Source organism: Nymphaea colorata, chromosome 11, assembly GCF_008831285.2.
Source record: "Nymphaea colorata isolate Beijing-Zhang1983 chromosome 11, ASM883128v2, whole genome shotgun sequence".
Taxonomy (NCBI): Eukaryota; Viridiplantae; Streptophyta; class Magnoliopsida; order Nymphaeales; family Nymphaeaceae; genus Nymphaea; species Nymphaea colorata.
In genome coordinates, this window is record NC_045148.1 from 6,239,949 (window position 1) to 6,257,442 (window position 17,494).

The window sequence follows — 17,494 nt, forward strand, 5'->3', positions numbered from 1 at the left end:
AATTAAAATTTTTAAATTTTGACTAAAACTGAAATGTCATTTTTCAAAAAATTTATATAAAAACAAGTGAAATTTTATAAAATTTACATATAATTTTTTTTAAAAAAATTGAGGTGGGGCAAGGATCCATGCGAGCAATACCTTTATTCTGTCTCCCATGTATAGTAATACTGTGTTACTATTACCAAACAGCTCCTAACGGATGAAGATAGGAGAAGCAGTTGGGATAATGGTGAGGCTGGAGAAGGAGGGCATGCAACAATTCTTTCACTATACTTTCTGCACATTATCAGCAATTCTTTCACTATACTTTTTGCACATTATCCCTCGATTTCTTTTTCCATGCATCTGGTATCCAGTCATGTTTGGTCTCTCAAACTGAACTGGTAAATGAGATGACTGAAATTAAGGGAACCGGTTGGGGATTGTTAGGACTCTTCCCTTGATGGCCCAATACAAATTCAGCAGGAGTCTGAACTCTTGTTGTGGGCCATAGTTGGCAGACCTGTGACTCTGACTCGATCAGCATATGATTGACGTTAGCTAGTTGGCTCGTCGACTTGGTCGAGTATTCAAATAACCAAAATGTAATTCGTTGCAGCTAAATCGGGCGCCGAGTCAAGGGCGAATCAAGGGTGAGCCGTGGACGGATTGTTGGCAATCCAAGCTGACTCGGGCGATTTTCGAGTCAGCTCGGAGAGTTTGCCAACTATGGTGTGGACGTTAAATTAAGGTTCAGGCTTACTTAATAATCAACTGATTTTAGCCTTGCTTACTCCGAATTCTTAAAGAACATATCATGTCATTTTCGATAAGATTCAGATCTGGTGTACATTTTTGCACCCAGATCAGATAAAGATCTGAACTCTTTTTTCCTGTAAATTGAAATATAGAAAAAACAGCAATTTTGATGATGTGCTAACTAATTTAGGCAGGTGATTAAGGATTCATGGACGTCCGTTGGATTCAAAATGTAGACACTTGTTAGGTGAAAGATGTTAATATCACCAAAAAATGTGAGGGAAACTTCTGTTTGAATATAACTATTAGAACATCAGAATGATCAGACAATAGCCAACCAGATTTGGATTCTACATCAGAAACTGAAACATTTGCCAGACTTTATGATCCAGCCATCCATTGGATTAGTTGTTTATGTTTTCTACACCAAGTTTTGGTGGTCAAGCACACATCAGATGTTGAACAAACATCTGTCTGTTTGTTGGCTTCCCCAATCTTAGTCCAGCTTAATTTGTACTGCAAAATTTGTACATAGTAAGCAAACTCATTATCACGCAATTACTTATTCACAAATCTTGTGTGAAGCTAATAGTTCTCATCCATCGGCGTTTGCTCAAAAGTGCTTAAATCCGATATATTTGTAACTAATCGTTAAAAGAAAAACATTTGGAAAATTTGCGATTAATTAGCTGCTTATGAAAGTTCATGATTCATTATATACGTCATACATCATGGTTTACTTAAAAAAAAACTATTTATAAAAAAACTATAAAAAAATATTTCCAAATATAACTTAAACATAAGTGTTTACATTTTCCATTGTTAAATTCAAATCAGCGAGGCAAACATATGTCATGTGCCTTTAACTGATGTAGTACTACCATTATTAAACCCTCTTTTTTTTTTCTCAAATAAATAACATTGTTTTGGAGTTTGGGGTTTGGAGACCTTTATGCCATCATTAAGTTTTCTTTTTAATGTTAGCATTTTAAAGAAAGAGAGAGAGAAAGAAAAAAAAAAAAGGGAGGATATGAAGGTGCATAATGGCAAGGTTGAGAGTAAGGGTGGGTGTGCAAGGTGGGAGTACCCAATGGGTAGTTGGGTACCCGACATGTGATGGATCGGGGTTGGGCTGGTTATTTGACACCTAAGCCGGGCTGATTTAAAAATTCGTTGTGCCAAACTGGCTCTAGTAGGGTATTTGGGGCCGGACTTGACTATATATATATATATATATATATATATATATTCCTCGACATATGACACTAGCAATTGGCTCTCTTGTTGTATCGCAGAACTTCCTTGAAAGCCCTTTATGTGTGGTCGATGACACTCTTAAAAACACTTGGCGTGTCCCTAAAGGTTTGTTGGGATATTAACATATGAAATATTAAGGATTTCAAATATGTGCGGACATTAAACCAGGTACTCAATGGGCATAGAATTGATGATCAAGCCCAACCTAGTAACTAGGTGGGATGGGTTTCGGCCATTGGCAAGGGATTTGGGCCAACTAGAGCCTGACTTTGTTAATTGAGTGCTGATCCTGAAACTTGGAAAGAGCAAAGCCTGAAATGAGAAAGATACGGCTGCGGTGTGGTATGAACTCACGATTAATAATCTATTTTTAAGCAAATTTATTGTTTTTAATGTTTACTTGAGAAATCGCCTTCGACACAAAATCCTTTACCCCAAAGCAAAGGCTTGATAGTATGAATTTGCCTTAAAATTTTCAAACTCTTTTGAAAAATGTGAAGTTTGAGATGACCTTAATTAGTTTTCTCCTTGCAGCACGTATATGCTGGACACCACTCGGCAGAACTCACGGAGAGAATTTATGGGTATTCTCCTAAAATTAAGGCGCAGGGCCACCTGTTTCATTTCAAGTTAATTTCTCTCTCAAAAAATTTTCCGGAAGCCAAATATATTTTCTCAGTTGAGTAAATATGGGCAAACAACAAGGAAACCATGTGATGTGAGGCCTCAAATTAACGATGACCGACTTTCATTCCTCTCTCAATCAAACGACCCTTGGCCGCTTCTCTCCAGTTGTTAATCTCAACAAATGAGAAGTTAGGAAGTAACAGTCCTCAATGGGTTTGACGCTATGGTTTGAGGAAGCAGCCAATTATCTCTGGTACCATAAAAGGAGAGGTGGAAACAGACATGTCGCTTAGGGTAGGGTAGAAAGTAGGCCCTATATTTTATAGGGTCTATAACATGCAAGTTGAATCGTAGTAAGGCGGATACCCCAAAACTAAGCCTGGACATCGGGCCGGCCAGGCCCAACATCCAAAAACCGGGCCCGGTCCCAACCCGACTCAAACAACCCGAGCCGGGGCTTTGCTTGATTAAATTTAAAAATATATTTTTAATATAAATAATATATAAACATAATTAATTATAATAAAATATTATATATATATTAATAAAAAAATTTAAAAAAATTATTATTCACAAATCGGGCTTATCGGGCCCACTCGGGCCAACCCGATAACCAGTCCGGCTGGCCTAGGTCCCTTTTTCCTAGGCTTAGGCCCGAGTAGATTCTGGTACCGAGTACTAGACGGCGGCCTGGCCCGGTGCCCAGTCTTACCCAAAACCCCTTGTTCTCTGAGGGATAAAGGGTTCAGTAAAAATTGGAAACTTTCGGCTTTTTGTCAGACAGCTGCTCACTTAAAAAAGTTGGGAAGTAACCATCTTTTATTTGGATCATCTTTGTGCACTAACCATTAATCTACTCTATATCATTCCAATTTCACGTGATCGAAGAGAAACTCGTTCAATGGTCTTCCAAATGAAACAATCGGAAATGGCAATGAAAATGATTGCTTTAGATTAGAAATGGTAAGAGAATTTCGAATTTTATAACTGAATTTAGATCTGCAGGTACCGCACCATCGAGATCTAGAACAAAGGCTAGAAGGGCTGTCGTTTGAAATCGTACATTGTGATCGATAAATTGAGTTACAAGGACTCCTACAAATCGGGTGCGGAGAACAGGGAGAAAGAGAGCAAAGGAACAACACACATTTCTACATTCTGCCGTAAATCGACTTACAACAACTGTAGAGTTGTTTGAATGACACCTTCAACAAATGACGCTTCATACATGGACAAAGCAAGGGCAGAACCAATTTTTTTTTTTTTATGGGCTACTAAATAGATAAAGTGGTGGGACGTAGGGCCGTGACTAGAGGTGGGTATTCGGGAATGCTCGACGGTCCTATGCCGGCTCGCTTATAATAAAATAATACTTTTTAATTATAAAATATTTTTTAAATATAAAATATATTTTTAGTAATAAATATATTATTAAAATTTAAAAAAATTTAAAAAAAATTAATTTAACGGGTCGGCTCATCAGGCCCGGGCCCCTGCCGGCGGCCCGGCCAGGGGCCGAGCCCTAGCAGGAACCCAAGTCTCTTGAGGCTGTCTCATATAACTTGACGCAAGCCCAACCACTGAATTAAGGTTTCAGAATGAGTTCGGTAGAGAGTATGCACACAGGGACAAAGTTAGAAATTTTTTTTGTGGGGCTGAATTGTATTTTTTAAGGTTAAATTAAAATCTTGAAAATTATAAGGATAGTTTTTTTTCTTTTTTTTTTCTCCTCAGAGGAGGGCCATGACCCCTGCCGTTTGACAACCTGGACAAGGCAAAGACACGGTTTTATGTGAACAACCTCCTCATGTATGTACGCTGAGGTTATCCAGTGCCATTTGAAAGGGTGTTTTATCAGATTTAATTGGGATTTTTACATCATGAAATACTACTCATACTCACTCAAACCAAGATAATTTTCACCAAACATCTTCTCACATCCTCCGTCTTAAAATTCCACATGAAGGAGAAGGTTTTGTTGCGATCTTATCGTGAAAAACTAGTTATTTTAGCAACTGAGACATGAAACTCAAACTTTCTAAGAATCAATGAAAAATAGAAAGAGAAGGCAAAATAATATCTGTGGCTCGTCTATTGGAGTCCATGTCCACAAAGAAAAAATAACAATGTGGTTCATGGTTGCTTGGCTTGTGACATATTTTGGTCACAACTCATATCTTTACTTGCAAACCATCAACTGAATCCATAGCTTTTTTTTTTTTTTTTGAGTATTTATTTGTCCATAGAACGGCTGTCTTCCCCTCCCCCTCTTATGCCCCTTACCCTTGGGTTTAGAAAATATGCTTTCGGACCTTTTTACAGTTCATGAGAATAGTGCACTGGGTCGTAATAGCGAGCGACCACATGTTTCATACTATTGACCTTTTTTTTGAGTAGATCACCTTGCTACCCAGTACACTATACCTGTCGGGGTTAACTGAACCCATAGTTGGGTTGCTAAATCATGCCATGCTCGGGGAACCTATTGTTTAAGCTTTCCACGCATGCATCTTCCCAAAAAATAACCAAGTGCCTTTTGCTAAATCTTAATATTATTATGAAATATTATATGCAAACTTCGGTTCACTTCATCAAGTAAACCTTTCTTCTTGTTCTTTCCACAAAGACAAGTGTCGTTCGAAGCCTTGTAGGCAAATACACAGCAAAATGCACCTATTTATAAATCCTCATATTGTATGTACCCATATCGAATTTGAATGCCTTACTAGGGCATGCCCATTAATTGGATTAAGTTTGAATGTCTCACATACAATTCATATATTGGGATCTACGCGTTTGGAATGAATGTCACACCCTAAGCCCACATAGTAGGATATGAATATATAGGAAGCAGTAAACAGTCGAGACTAGTAAAAGCATATATGGAATTCCTATTACAGGTTGCTGGAAGATCTAAGCGGGGTGATTTCTATTTGATGAAGAGTGCCTCTGTGGCTTATGTTGCCTACTCGCGCTACCCACTGGTAGATTCAAATCAAAGATATACGAAGGGAGGATTCTAGAAGCCAGCTCATGATTCAAGTCTGAGCCCGAGCTCAAGCTCGACTCAATGCAAAAAACTTGAGCTTGGCTCGAACTCGAGTCGAGCTCCTTATAGCAAGCTCGAGCTCGACTACATAAAATTGAGCTCGAACTCGACTCGTTTAACCCATTTAACTCGTTTGGGCATTAATTCATGTAACTTGTGAAAATTTGCTTTCACCCTCAAAAGTTAAAACTGGTTATTCAATAAACCAGTTTTGGTAATATTATATAGAGTATGTGAGTCGAGTTGAGTATAAACGAGTCAGAGTTCCTGAAACTCGACTCGTTTATCGTTTTGAGTACATTTGTAAGCTCAAACTCGACTCGTTTATAAATGAGTCGAGCATGAGCCGAGTTTTTTCGAGTGAGTTCGAGTCGAGCCCGAGTTGGCTCGGCTCGTTGTGCAGCCCTACTCACACTATATGATGAGATAATCCTAAAATCATGAATCCTTACACCCAAAAACAGCACAATAATTTTTTGATGTCTTTGTTGAAACTCTGGTTGAACGCTTACTTCTGCTAAGAGGAAAGAAACTATTACCCTTAATTATCAGCGCACAACTATTGGTCAATTGGGCCTAATACGTGGTTTAAGCTGCACCATTAGGGGGCATTTGATTTCCCCTATCTAAAATCCTCGTAATTTGAGAACCGTGGATTTAAGATCTTATCCTTCTCCCTCAGATCTTAAATCTGACCTTTTTTTTAATACAAAAATAACAAAATAAGGACTTCAAGCATGAACCTTAGGTTTGACCTAAGTCATAGTTTGATAAACGCACATCAGATCCATATCAAATTCATGATTTCAAATTTAAAGTCATCAAACACTTCTAAGAAAGTTCAGTTGCTACAAGTAGTGGACAAATTTGAAAAAGCTCTTTAAACAAAACTGATGTGTCAGTTCGGCATTCAGGCCACACATTTCTCTTAGAGGAAACACAACATTTGTATTTGTGCCCAAGCTGAGTACAAAATATGGCAGGATAACAATAACTCTCCCAAAAATAACAATAACGGAAATGGAGGGGTGGCGGTGGAATTTTATTTATAATACATATATAAAGTATAGAAAGAATTTTATTTAATTAGAAAATAGTGGGTAACATTCGTGACACCGTCGCTTGTTAGGAAATTCGATTTGAATACGTTACATGAAAATACTTGCATATAAAAGAGATAATTAATCTACCAGATGTAATCCTTTATTTATTTTACTAGATTTGAATCTTACACCATAATATATCTAAATTAGGATCTCAATAGATCTAACATCCAAACGTGATCCACAAACTATCGCTCTCTTGGGGGCATGTTTGTTCAAAAGCTAAAACATTTATTGGATGTTTTTCAAAAGGAGGGGTAACGTAGAAAGAAAGAAAAGAGTGGACAGAAAGAAATGTGCGGAAAGAAGGATGAACAAAAAAAAAATTACTAGGTTCTAATTAAAAGAGCGATGTACATTGATGTCAATGACGTTCAATTGACTTGGTGCATTTTCCACCGTTGAAAGTGGAAGATTGAAAAGCAATCAGCACATCGCTTTTGTCCGATGACGGACTGTTAAACACTTTCGGTGAGTAAGAGGTTGACAACCCACCATTTGAAAAAGACCAAAAGTCCTCTCATTCTCCTATCTTCTAAGTTTGATTTGCTTTGAGACCTGAGTGGGGTATGATACGCTAGGTATGATACGCTATTTAACTTGAGTGTCGTGATTCCACTTAAAGAATTGAATCTAGTTACATCCGGAGATGGCAAGATTCTTTATAACTGTTATGATCAGTTTCCATTCCTAGCTCCCCATTGTGATGGCCTAGTTGTCCAAGATTTGGTATCAGAGGATAAGATGTCTTGGGTAATTGTACCAGATGACTAGGCGTCCAATGGAATGGTTTGTGATTTTGAAATTTCTTACCATGTAGACTCATTTCTGAAACAAACTTCTGATTATGATATGCAATCTTCACAACATGATCAGATGTCATTTGAGGAGATCCAGGTCAGAGTTAGCTATCTTTAGTGGAAGTTGATTCATTACCACCTCCATTAATAACATGATTTTTTTTTTGGTCTCCTAAGAAATGTACATCATGTTGTTGGCCTCATTTGATGATAACTCAGTTGGAATCTAACATCACTTTAAAGTCATGTCACTGTTTGCTTTTACTAATATATATTACGTTATTTTGTCATTCAAGAACTTGTGAATCATGTTTAATACTATCTAACATGGTTTATGTGGTTCATGCATGAATTTGCTAAGTATTCATAAAATGAATATAATATTTGGTCTATTAATTTTTAGATGTATGACACATCCCACTATTCCATAATATTTTGATACGTTTAACACTTTTATAATATGGTAAAACTTTTTTATTATTCAACTAAAGTGTCATGGTTTTTTCCCTAAAAAATCTAGTTTATTTCAACAAATGTTTCCATATTTTTTTTAATCCATAAATATATTTTGTTTCAATTGTACCATCTCTATTCCCAAAAAGTGTCAGTTTTCCTAGGTTTTTTATTTGAAACTTAGGCTATGATTGGATAACACCCTGAAAAACTAGGTTTTATAAAATATATATTTTTTAACAACTTTTTGAAACCTGGTTTGTGCCTGTGGGTGACAAAGGCAAAAACCTTAGTTCTCATTTGGATGACAAAAATGAGTTACTAGGGTATATTTCTGAAAGTTAATATCAGTTGAATGTTAAACGATAGTTCCGAAACTCAGCCCTGCTGGAGGATAGGGCCTCGAGTAGAGATGTCAATATATCTATTTAAATTGGATATCCGATCGAACCGAACAAAAAAAATTTGATATGAAAAAAAAAAATATCCGATTAAAAAATCGGATCGGAATTGAATTTAATAAATAACATCTGATCGGATTCAAATTGGGATTCAAATATACATAAATTCCGATCGGATTCAGATATGGATTTGGATCAGATTCATTTTTAGTCAGATATCCGGCATCTAATTCTATTACATTTTGAAAATTGGTAAAATCCAGTTTAAAATTTAGATTCAGATATGAATATAAAATTCGGATTCAGGTTGTAAAATTGGATTTCGGATTCGGATATGACTTTTCTTTATTCGTATTTGAGTCCTAATTCGAATTCGAATATGAGAATATCCAAAAAAACGGATATGATTAAGGGTATATCCAATCTGTTGACACCCCTAGCCTCCATCCATTTTATTAATAAAAAATTGCTATACAAATATACAAAGCAACAAAAATTTACAGATTCTTGTATATAGCAACAATATCAGGGGTGAGATTAGTTCGGAGAAAATTGTTTCTATAACGCATAGTCATGAAAAGATCCAAGCCGAGCCAGTTGTTTGCCCTGCCCTCAACCTGTTTAAGGACCCAGTTTAGCCACGTTCTGTCACTGGTGGCAGGAACAAAATTCATGTCATTGTTGAGACCAAAATGCTGCAAAAGAGTAATCAAAACTTTTGAGAACATAACTGATCGGCCTCTGAAGAGAGGATAGGGAAGGAGCACCCAAAGCTGCACATTAAGGCCTGTAAAGACTGATGAAGGTCGGGGTGATTGGACCTCATATATCGAATTGAAAAGGATAATAGGTCCTGAAAACGGAGGAAATCCTTCGAAGGCACTTCTCTAAAATCTACATATACTACACAGTTTAAAGCAAAATAGATCTGGGTTGTTTTTATATGACTCATATTATAATATTATGATATATATTACAAACAATGTTAATATACAATAGAAATTATATATAAAAAAAAATGAACAAACACATTAAGTCCATATATCACCTTCTTGTTTCTTCTAAACTTCAATGTTGGGTTGCCTGTTCCATTTATGATTGTACGTTCACTCCAGCTTCAGCTTGAATAGGGAATGACACCCTTAAAAAATGAGATCAGATTGTGTGGGCAGTTGCCCACACCAGCCTCACAAAGTTTGCTTACTTTTACATTAATGCTTTGATATCTGATTGTATATATATAGGTGCCCCGAAAAGCATATAAGCTAATGAATTAGTGCTCCTCGGCCAGTGGACCGGCATTGCCTAAGAGTCCGCCAAGGCCCATCCATAATGTTTGGTCTTAACACGTCATGATGTAGTTCTGATTCAGTTGTCCATTGCATGTTGAGAAATTGGATTCAGATTCAAATGCAACTTTAGACAGATAGAATTTGGATTGTAAATTTTAAAATCAACTTCAGACAATTTTTCTCTTTCATATTCGAACCTAAACATATGAAGATCCAATAAATCAGACATGATAAAGACTACATCCGATTTAAATCCTTTCCATTGACATCCCTACTTGACATTATGATGCAAAAACACTCGTGTGCATGAATCCCATGTCCGGGGCATGGATCCTAGAAGACACATATTCCTCGAATGCACATGTTCTGCAAATCAAACACATCCCATGGTTTCGGTTCGGATCTGGACTTGCCAGCTTATCTTTGTTGCTTATTAATTAGCAAGCATGTGTTCGTATTAAACTTGAAGCATCTTCTAGGCACACAGTATCATATTGTATACTATAAGTATTGGGTCAAATATGTGTAACAGAAACTATTTCAAGTTTTTGGTGTGATCCCAAAATTGAAACATTGGTGGGAAATGGCACTAATGGTTAGATGACTCTCCTGCTCTTTTTTGGCCATATGGATGAAACATCTACCATTTCTCTCACCATATAATCTATTTTCAGTATGTGTTAACGGGAAAGTACATTATTCTTCGAGAAGCGACCCCTTTCAGTTTTTTGAGATTTCTAAAATACAAAGATTTTGCAGAACTATAAATTCTACCCAGTTTAGCTTCAAAATTTGCACACTTCCTCCCCAAGTAAATTCTAGGCATTTCCATGACATAAATGTTAAGTAAATTTTGCAGTGTCTATGAATAAAGTGTGATCTATATATAAGCAGTTCAGTAACCTTTATTGTCAGTAATTTATTTCTCAGCATCTGAAAATTCATGTAGCAGCTTGCCATGAAAAGGTCCCGACGATAACATGACCAGCAAACAAACAAGCACAATAGTGAAGTTCTAGTCACTTCTTTGCTTCCTGTAGAGCAGCATTGCCACTGAAGAGCAGACGTTTAGCCAAAAATCTAAAAAGGTGTGCGCTAGTGACTCGGTCCAAGTCTGAAGGCCAACATGGAATAGAAGAGATCGAAGCAAGACCTCTCTCTCTCTCTCTCTTTGTTAGTTGGTAGTGACCCCATTGGAAGAATTAGTGTAGGGGAGTAACAGCACAAACAGCTTCCGACCCCAAGCTGTATATGTCTCCTTAAGAGTGTCAATACCAATGAAATGGCAGCCTCAGTGTGAAGTTCCCTTCAATGAGGAGCATTGTTTATGAATGGGCGAGCCAATCTGGAAAAATTGCCTCAGTTTGGATTGTTCTTTGCAACTCAGGAACATGAGGTTGGAATTGCTAGTAATGGCGGATCAGCATGCTGCAGTGAATATGTAACCCAGTTTATGGGGCAAGGTTCATGTCAGAGGTAACTCCTCATGGTTTACTGCTGTCATTGTGGGTGTCTTCTCTGGAGAAATGAAAACCAACTTAAGATGCATCAAAATGGCAAGCAAAAAATACCAAGAGTGGCTCCAGGACTAGGCTTTGCTTTTTGGTTATGAAATCTCATGTACATCAAATATAACTCATAGTAACAAGTCTCATTCTTCAGAAAATCAGTGAGAACAAAACTTGTAATGTTATAAAATTTGTTTGAAATTCCAGGAAAATCTCAACATGTTGAATTATGAATAGATATTCAAATATGGACAGCGGGAAAGGCTTTCATCACCTAACATGGTAAAACATGGGATAGTTTTTTAAATACTATTTTTTTAAAAAGATAAAATTATTCTCAGACTTTTGAATTTTTGAAGCTCACAATTAATGCATGATTTTAAAAGACAGCTGCTAATATTTGTGATTGTAGTCCATGGGGGGTGGGGGGAGGAGAACCAAAATGAATACATTAATGCTGAAGAAAGAAAAATTATTTCACCATAATTAATTCAGAAAATTAATTAGTTATAAGAAATGCATGATCCCATAGAAGAAGTAATCAGGCTGAGTGTTTCGATTTGGATAACTGCAATAAGTTCAGGAAAATGGTTCAAATAAATATTAAAAAGGCTTACTTCAAAAAAAAGGCTTCAATATTCCATCCCAGAAAATTAAGAAACTTAAAACCGCAAATTTGCTGTCTCAGATAAATCTAGTATTCAAAATGGAGTAGAAATGTGCAGTAGAAGAGCAGAAGGAAATCGATAATTGAGTCATTCAGTAATCAGCATCGCAAAGAAAACCAGCTTTGTTCTGTCACTCATCAAGCTCAAGCACCAGCACAGTGATTGGAACAGCAGCAGCCCCACATGATTTATGTAGTAAAGCTTTCTGCTAATCATCTTCCATAAAGTAAGCATCACAAACAGTGCAAATCTCCAAGAATACGAATTTTGCAACACAAGTGCACATATTTCAAGAAGCTGGAACCTGAGAACTACTGCTATAACAAAAATTTACTTGGACCTTGAATGGTTATATGTGTGAATGCAAGTCGATACATGCACACAGTAAGCATGGCAAGACTATGTAAATAGCATTCCGGGAGTCAGATAAATGGATCTACAGTTGTATGGATAGATAATCTAAGAAACCAACATACAAGGATTGGATGGTTAGTAGATTGTGGTTTGAAACTTTTGAACCATGGTGGTTGGATCATCACCATGAGGTACCATCATATGTTTATCTCTTCAGCCTTCATAAGCCTATATCAGATTTCACTTACATGGAACAACTGAAACCTGAGGCACATTCCGTGTACAATCCCATATTCACTTACATATTTCTGAAGGGGACAGCCGACAACAATTTCATAACCAAAACAAAATTTTCTGTTAAAATACTGCCCGATTGAAGTTTTGTGACCTTCAGCGCTTTGCTCGTTGGCCCCTCCAAAAAACCAAGTTTCCCCAGCACGGGCAATCCAAAAGCCCACACCGTCTCAAAGTTGAAAAATTGAAATCCATTACTTGATTGGTTCATCTTTTTTACCAACAGCATTAAGCCATGACACGACTTGCTCAATAGATGGCCTCTGCTTGGGATCGATACTAATGCATTTGAAAGCAATATCAAGTACTATTAACAACTCATTTTCATGCTCTTTCTTCCATATCAATGGCTCAAACACATCAGCATCTTTTGTCTCCATCTTCATTTGGCGGACCCATGAAACCAAGTCCAGGCAACCCTTGGATTTGCATACGTCCACAGGTCTTTTCCCAGTAAGTAGCTCCAAGATGACAACACCGAAACTGTAGACATCACCTTTAAACGTAGCTGTCATAGTTTGACTGTATTCTGGAGGAATATATCCTAATGTCCCCACAAGATCTGTTGTGACATGAGTGTCATATGGCTTTAGCAGTCTTGAAAGACCGAAATCAGCCAAATGAGCTACAAACTCCTCATTCAAGAGAATGTTGCTCGACTTCACATCACGATGGACAACATTAGGTACGCATGCTTTATGCAAGTAAGCCAAACCTTCAGCTGCGCCTTGGGCTATTCTCAGACGAGTCACCCAGTCCAGTTGTGAACCTCCATCAAGCCTCTCATGCAACCAATAGTCCAAGCTCCCATTTTCCATGTAGCAGTATATCAGCAATCTGTCATTACCATATCTGCAGTATCCCCTTAGAGAAACAAGGTTTTTGTGCTGAGCTTTTGACAGAGCTTCTACTTCAGCCCGAAACTCACGTTCCATCTGACCACAGTCTCCTGAAAGCCTCTTGATTGCAGCTTTTGTGCCATCTGGGAGGTTTGCTTTGTATACAAGACCAAATCCACCACAACCAATAATGTTTGCTTGGTCAAAATTGTTGGTAGCTTTCACAAGATCACAGACAGTCAGTTCTTTCCCTTCTGGGTTTTGAAAAAGACGTACTAATTTTTCACCCAAATAATCAGAAGTTATGTGAGGAGGACCAACTGCATCCTCTTCCTCATCAATTTGGCTCACTACCTCATTCCTGGACATGTTAAAAAGGACTACTGCTAGAAGCAATGCAATTCCAACTCCTATACTTATTGTGATTCCCAGAATGCTTTTTCTTCCAGCTCCGTTGTTCAGGCTAGATGTTGCTTCTCCAAAGCTGGTTTCATTACAATGAGCTAAAGGTCCATCACAGAGACAAGGGTTGCCTTCAAAACTTGACTTGGAGAAGCTGAAGAGCTGTCCACCAGTAGGAATTGGCCCACACAAGTGATTATTAGCAACACTAAATTTGGATAGAAATGTAAGCTTATTTAAGGACACAGGAATAGATCCATGAAGGTCATTGAAAGACAGGTCCAGCACCTCTATGTTGCACATGTCCGAAAGGGACTCAGGGATTGTTCCTGTAATGTTGTTCCTGCTCAGATCTAAGACATGGAGGCCTCTCAACTGGCCAAATTGAGGCCATATTGTTCCATTGAGCCTATTGTTACTCAAATATATGGATGGTGGCAAGCCTGAGACCTGATTATATTGCATACCATGGGCACTTTGGTTTCTCTTCACATAAAGAGGTATATTCATATATGTGCTGGAATTGAACGATGAAGAGGTCCCAGCAAGGCTCCTAAGTTGTATTAAACTTATGGGTATTTCTCCTGTAAGAGAATTGTTCGAGAGATCCAAGTAAAATAGGTGCTCAAATTCACCAATCCATGAGGGAATGTCTCCATTGAAATCATTCCAAGACAGATCCAATACCTGCAATTTCCTGCACTTAAGCAACCATGCAGGCACCCGTCCTCGAAGGCCACAATTCCCAACTGCTAAAACGACTAGTCTCTCAAATCCTTCTATATCATCAGGGAACATTTCTTCTTTGAAATTTTTTGCCAGGATGAGAGTAGTTAGGTTACTGCAATTCTGCAGCACCCTCAACGTCTTGGAGATGTTTGTGAAGCTATTGTTGGACAAGGACAGAATAGAAAGAGATTGAAGCATCCCGAATTCTTCAGGAACCTCGCCATAGAAACTGTTTTTGGCTATGCTCAAAGTTTTCAACTCTTTGCAGTTCGACAAGCTAGTTGGAAGCCTACCATCAAACTTATTTGTAGCCAGATCAAGGGACCTGAGTTGACTCATACCTGTGAAGTCGACGTCAATGATCCCTGTAAGAGAATTATTCCGCAAGTCAAGCGTCCTCATTGAAGAACAGAGGCCGAGAGAAAGCGGTAATCGACCAGAGAACAGATTTGAATGCGCGATCAACTGCTCTAGTTTGGTAAGATTTCCAAATACATCAGGCAGAAGGCCAGTGAATTGGTTAGAGAAGATCTCCAATGAGCGAAGCCTCGCAAAATTGCCAATTCCGTCGCTTAAACCACCAGAAAAGTCGTTACTATGGATCGACAATTCCTCCAATGTTGACAAGCTAAATAAATCGCCAGGGAGCTCGCCATAGAGGAAATTCGAGCTCAAGAGCAACCGAATAAGAGAGGTGCAATTGACAAGGCCTTCTGGAACCTTGCCTTCGAAACGATTATTCGAGAAATCAAGATCACGAAGAGCAGCTGACCGACTGCAAATGTTGGTTTCAATAGGCCCACTGAATGAATTGTTGCTGATATTAAAGCTGATGAGCTTCGGATACAAGGGAGTTGAATCAATGAGACTACCATTGAAGAGATTACTGGAAATGTTAATCCATCTGACAGACTCCAGGCCACCTACAGCGGAACCGAAGAAGGAACCCTTTAGCTCATTGTAGCTGAGATCAAGGAACTCCAACTCTGCCAAGTTTGAAATCTCCGGCGGCACCTCACCTCCTAGCAAGTTCACCGAAAGGTCGAGATGAGTCAGGCGATTCAATCGCCCCAGTGATGATGAGATAGTCCCACTCAGGCCTCTCCCCCTCAACACCAGCCTCTCCACCCTGCTGGAGTTCGCAGTCGCCTCGACTGCGCAATAGACACCTTCCCAACTGCAACAATCCGATCCTGCGATCCAATTCGACAAAATCCGGCTGTTCGTCATGTTTCCTGCGAACTCCAATAGTGCCTTCGAATCGTTTTCATTGCAGTTTCCGCCAGAAACCATTACAGTCCTCAAAGAGCAGAGGAGAAGCACCACCACCCATCTCCAAACACCAGTCCACATCTTCATTAAAACCCGAAACCCACCCACCAAAAACAAGCTGAAACGTAAAAAAAAAAAAAAAAGCAATAGCTTTCAACCACCACTCTAGAGAGGAGGAGGAGAAGAAGAAGAAGAAGAAGAAGAAGAAGAAGAAGAAGAAGAAGAAGAAAAGCAACAAAGAGAACTGAACATCCGATAAGAAGAAGCAGAAGAAGAGGAACTCATCCTCTGCGAAAACCTCAGCTCTTTTATGATTCACTCTTCTAGGCCTACAAGAGAACCAAAGAATCGACTCTCAATTTCTTCAAACAGAAGCAATGGTGGACACAAAAGAGGAGGAGTGCACGAAGTTCAAAATTTTGAAACAAAAAGGGGTCCTTTTCTTCGCTTCTTCTTTGTCACTCATCATGGAAAAGCAAGAAGTACAGAGGATAAAAAGCAGAAGGAGAGGGAAGGGGGTGAAAATATCTGCTCTTTTTCTTTCTGGGTTTTCAGCTTTCCCTGTTCTTCAGTAAATGAAAGAGTGGTGGTTAAAGAAGCAACAACAATGAGGCCAGCATGAGGAGGAGGGTAAGGGACCAACCCCTACCGCTAAACCCTAGGCAGGAAAGAAGATTGGCATCATGGGTAGGACGATTTTCTTCTTCTTTTTCCTTTTCTCTCTCGCACCTTTTAATATTTTTATCACAGGTATCCCGCCTCTCTATTTCATGTAGTGAGTGAATGAGTGAGTGAGTGAGAGCAGAAGGTCAACCAAAAGGAGATGTGGAAGCAAGCCGCTGGGTAGCGCTGCAGTCGGCGGACGCCACGGGTTTCTGCCGGCTAGAGAGAGAAACAGAGGAGGGGGGAGAGTGGTGGTCAAAGAAAGGTCATGCAAAGAAAACAGGAAGAGGAAGGCGTTTTTTATACATGGAAAGAGAGATCGTCGTCTTCTTCTTCTTCTTCTGTTCTGCACCTCCTTTTGGGACCACGCTCCTCCTCCTTCACATGCTTACAGCAATGTCGACACCCACTGTCCCTCCTGTAGAGAGAGAAAGAAGCTTCGTCTTCCTTCCATCATAACGCAAGAGCACGGGCGCGAGCACACATGCATTCACAAGTACTTTGTAATGGCTAGTGAGAGGTCCAAAGTACTAAATTTAACGGGTAATATTTATGGTACAATAAACTGTTGTTTAATTAGAATGAGTATATATAATTTTTTATATTCTAATATTGGAAAAAGCCGTCGTTCAAATATCTATGCATTCTTAACTTGATTTCTAATTAATGGCACGCCTTCAATCTTTAATTGTGAACGAAAAAAGACAAGGAGAGGACATAACCTATATTAAATATTAAAAAGAAAAAGAAAAGAGAAGAGAAAAGGTGCATATATAACTAGTGGTGATTCGTTATTCTGTTGTTTTTAAAATATCACATTTTATCAATCAAATTCAAATATTCAAAACTTTTCTAATTAGGAACATGTTCTTGATTAAACTTAAAGATCGCACTGCGTCAAACACGTTATTAGCAACATAAATTGAATGCTAAACTGGTTGTTCAATCACTGAGTCTTTTCAGTTTGGAAAACGAACTAATATTGAGGTACATATTCTCATGCTTCAAACTATATAAATCAACATAAAAAACTTATTTTCTA

General features: G+C 38.4%; 1 protein-coding gene across 2 annotated transcripts; it reads right to left on the reverse strand.

Annotated features, from left to right (window-relative positions):
• Nucleotides 1-12,211: 12,211 nt before the first annotated feature.
• On the reverse strand, nucleotides 12,212-16,958 carry LOC116264227 (phytosulfokine receptor 2-like). Of its 2 annotated transcripts, none has more exons than XM_031644330.2 (2): nucleotides 16,759-16,958; nucleotides 12,212-15,907 (listed from the first exon to the last, which is right to left on the reverse strand). In XM_031644330.2, exon 2 carries the CDS (start codon nucleotides 15,874-15,876, stop codon nucleotides 12,742-12,744), a length of 3,135 nt encoding a protein of 1,044 aa, XP_031500190.1. In that variant the 5' UTR covers nucleotides 15,877-15,907; nucleotides 16,759-16,958; the 3' UTR covers nucleotides 12,212-12,741. The 2 variants fall into 2 exon arrangements, with proteins under 2 accessions (XP_031500190.1, XP_031500189.1); XM_031644329.2 differs by having other exon boundaries at nucleotides 12,212-16,671; nucleotides 16,759-16,957.
• Nucleotides 16,959-17,494: the final 536 nt, after the last annotated feature.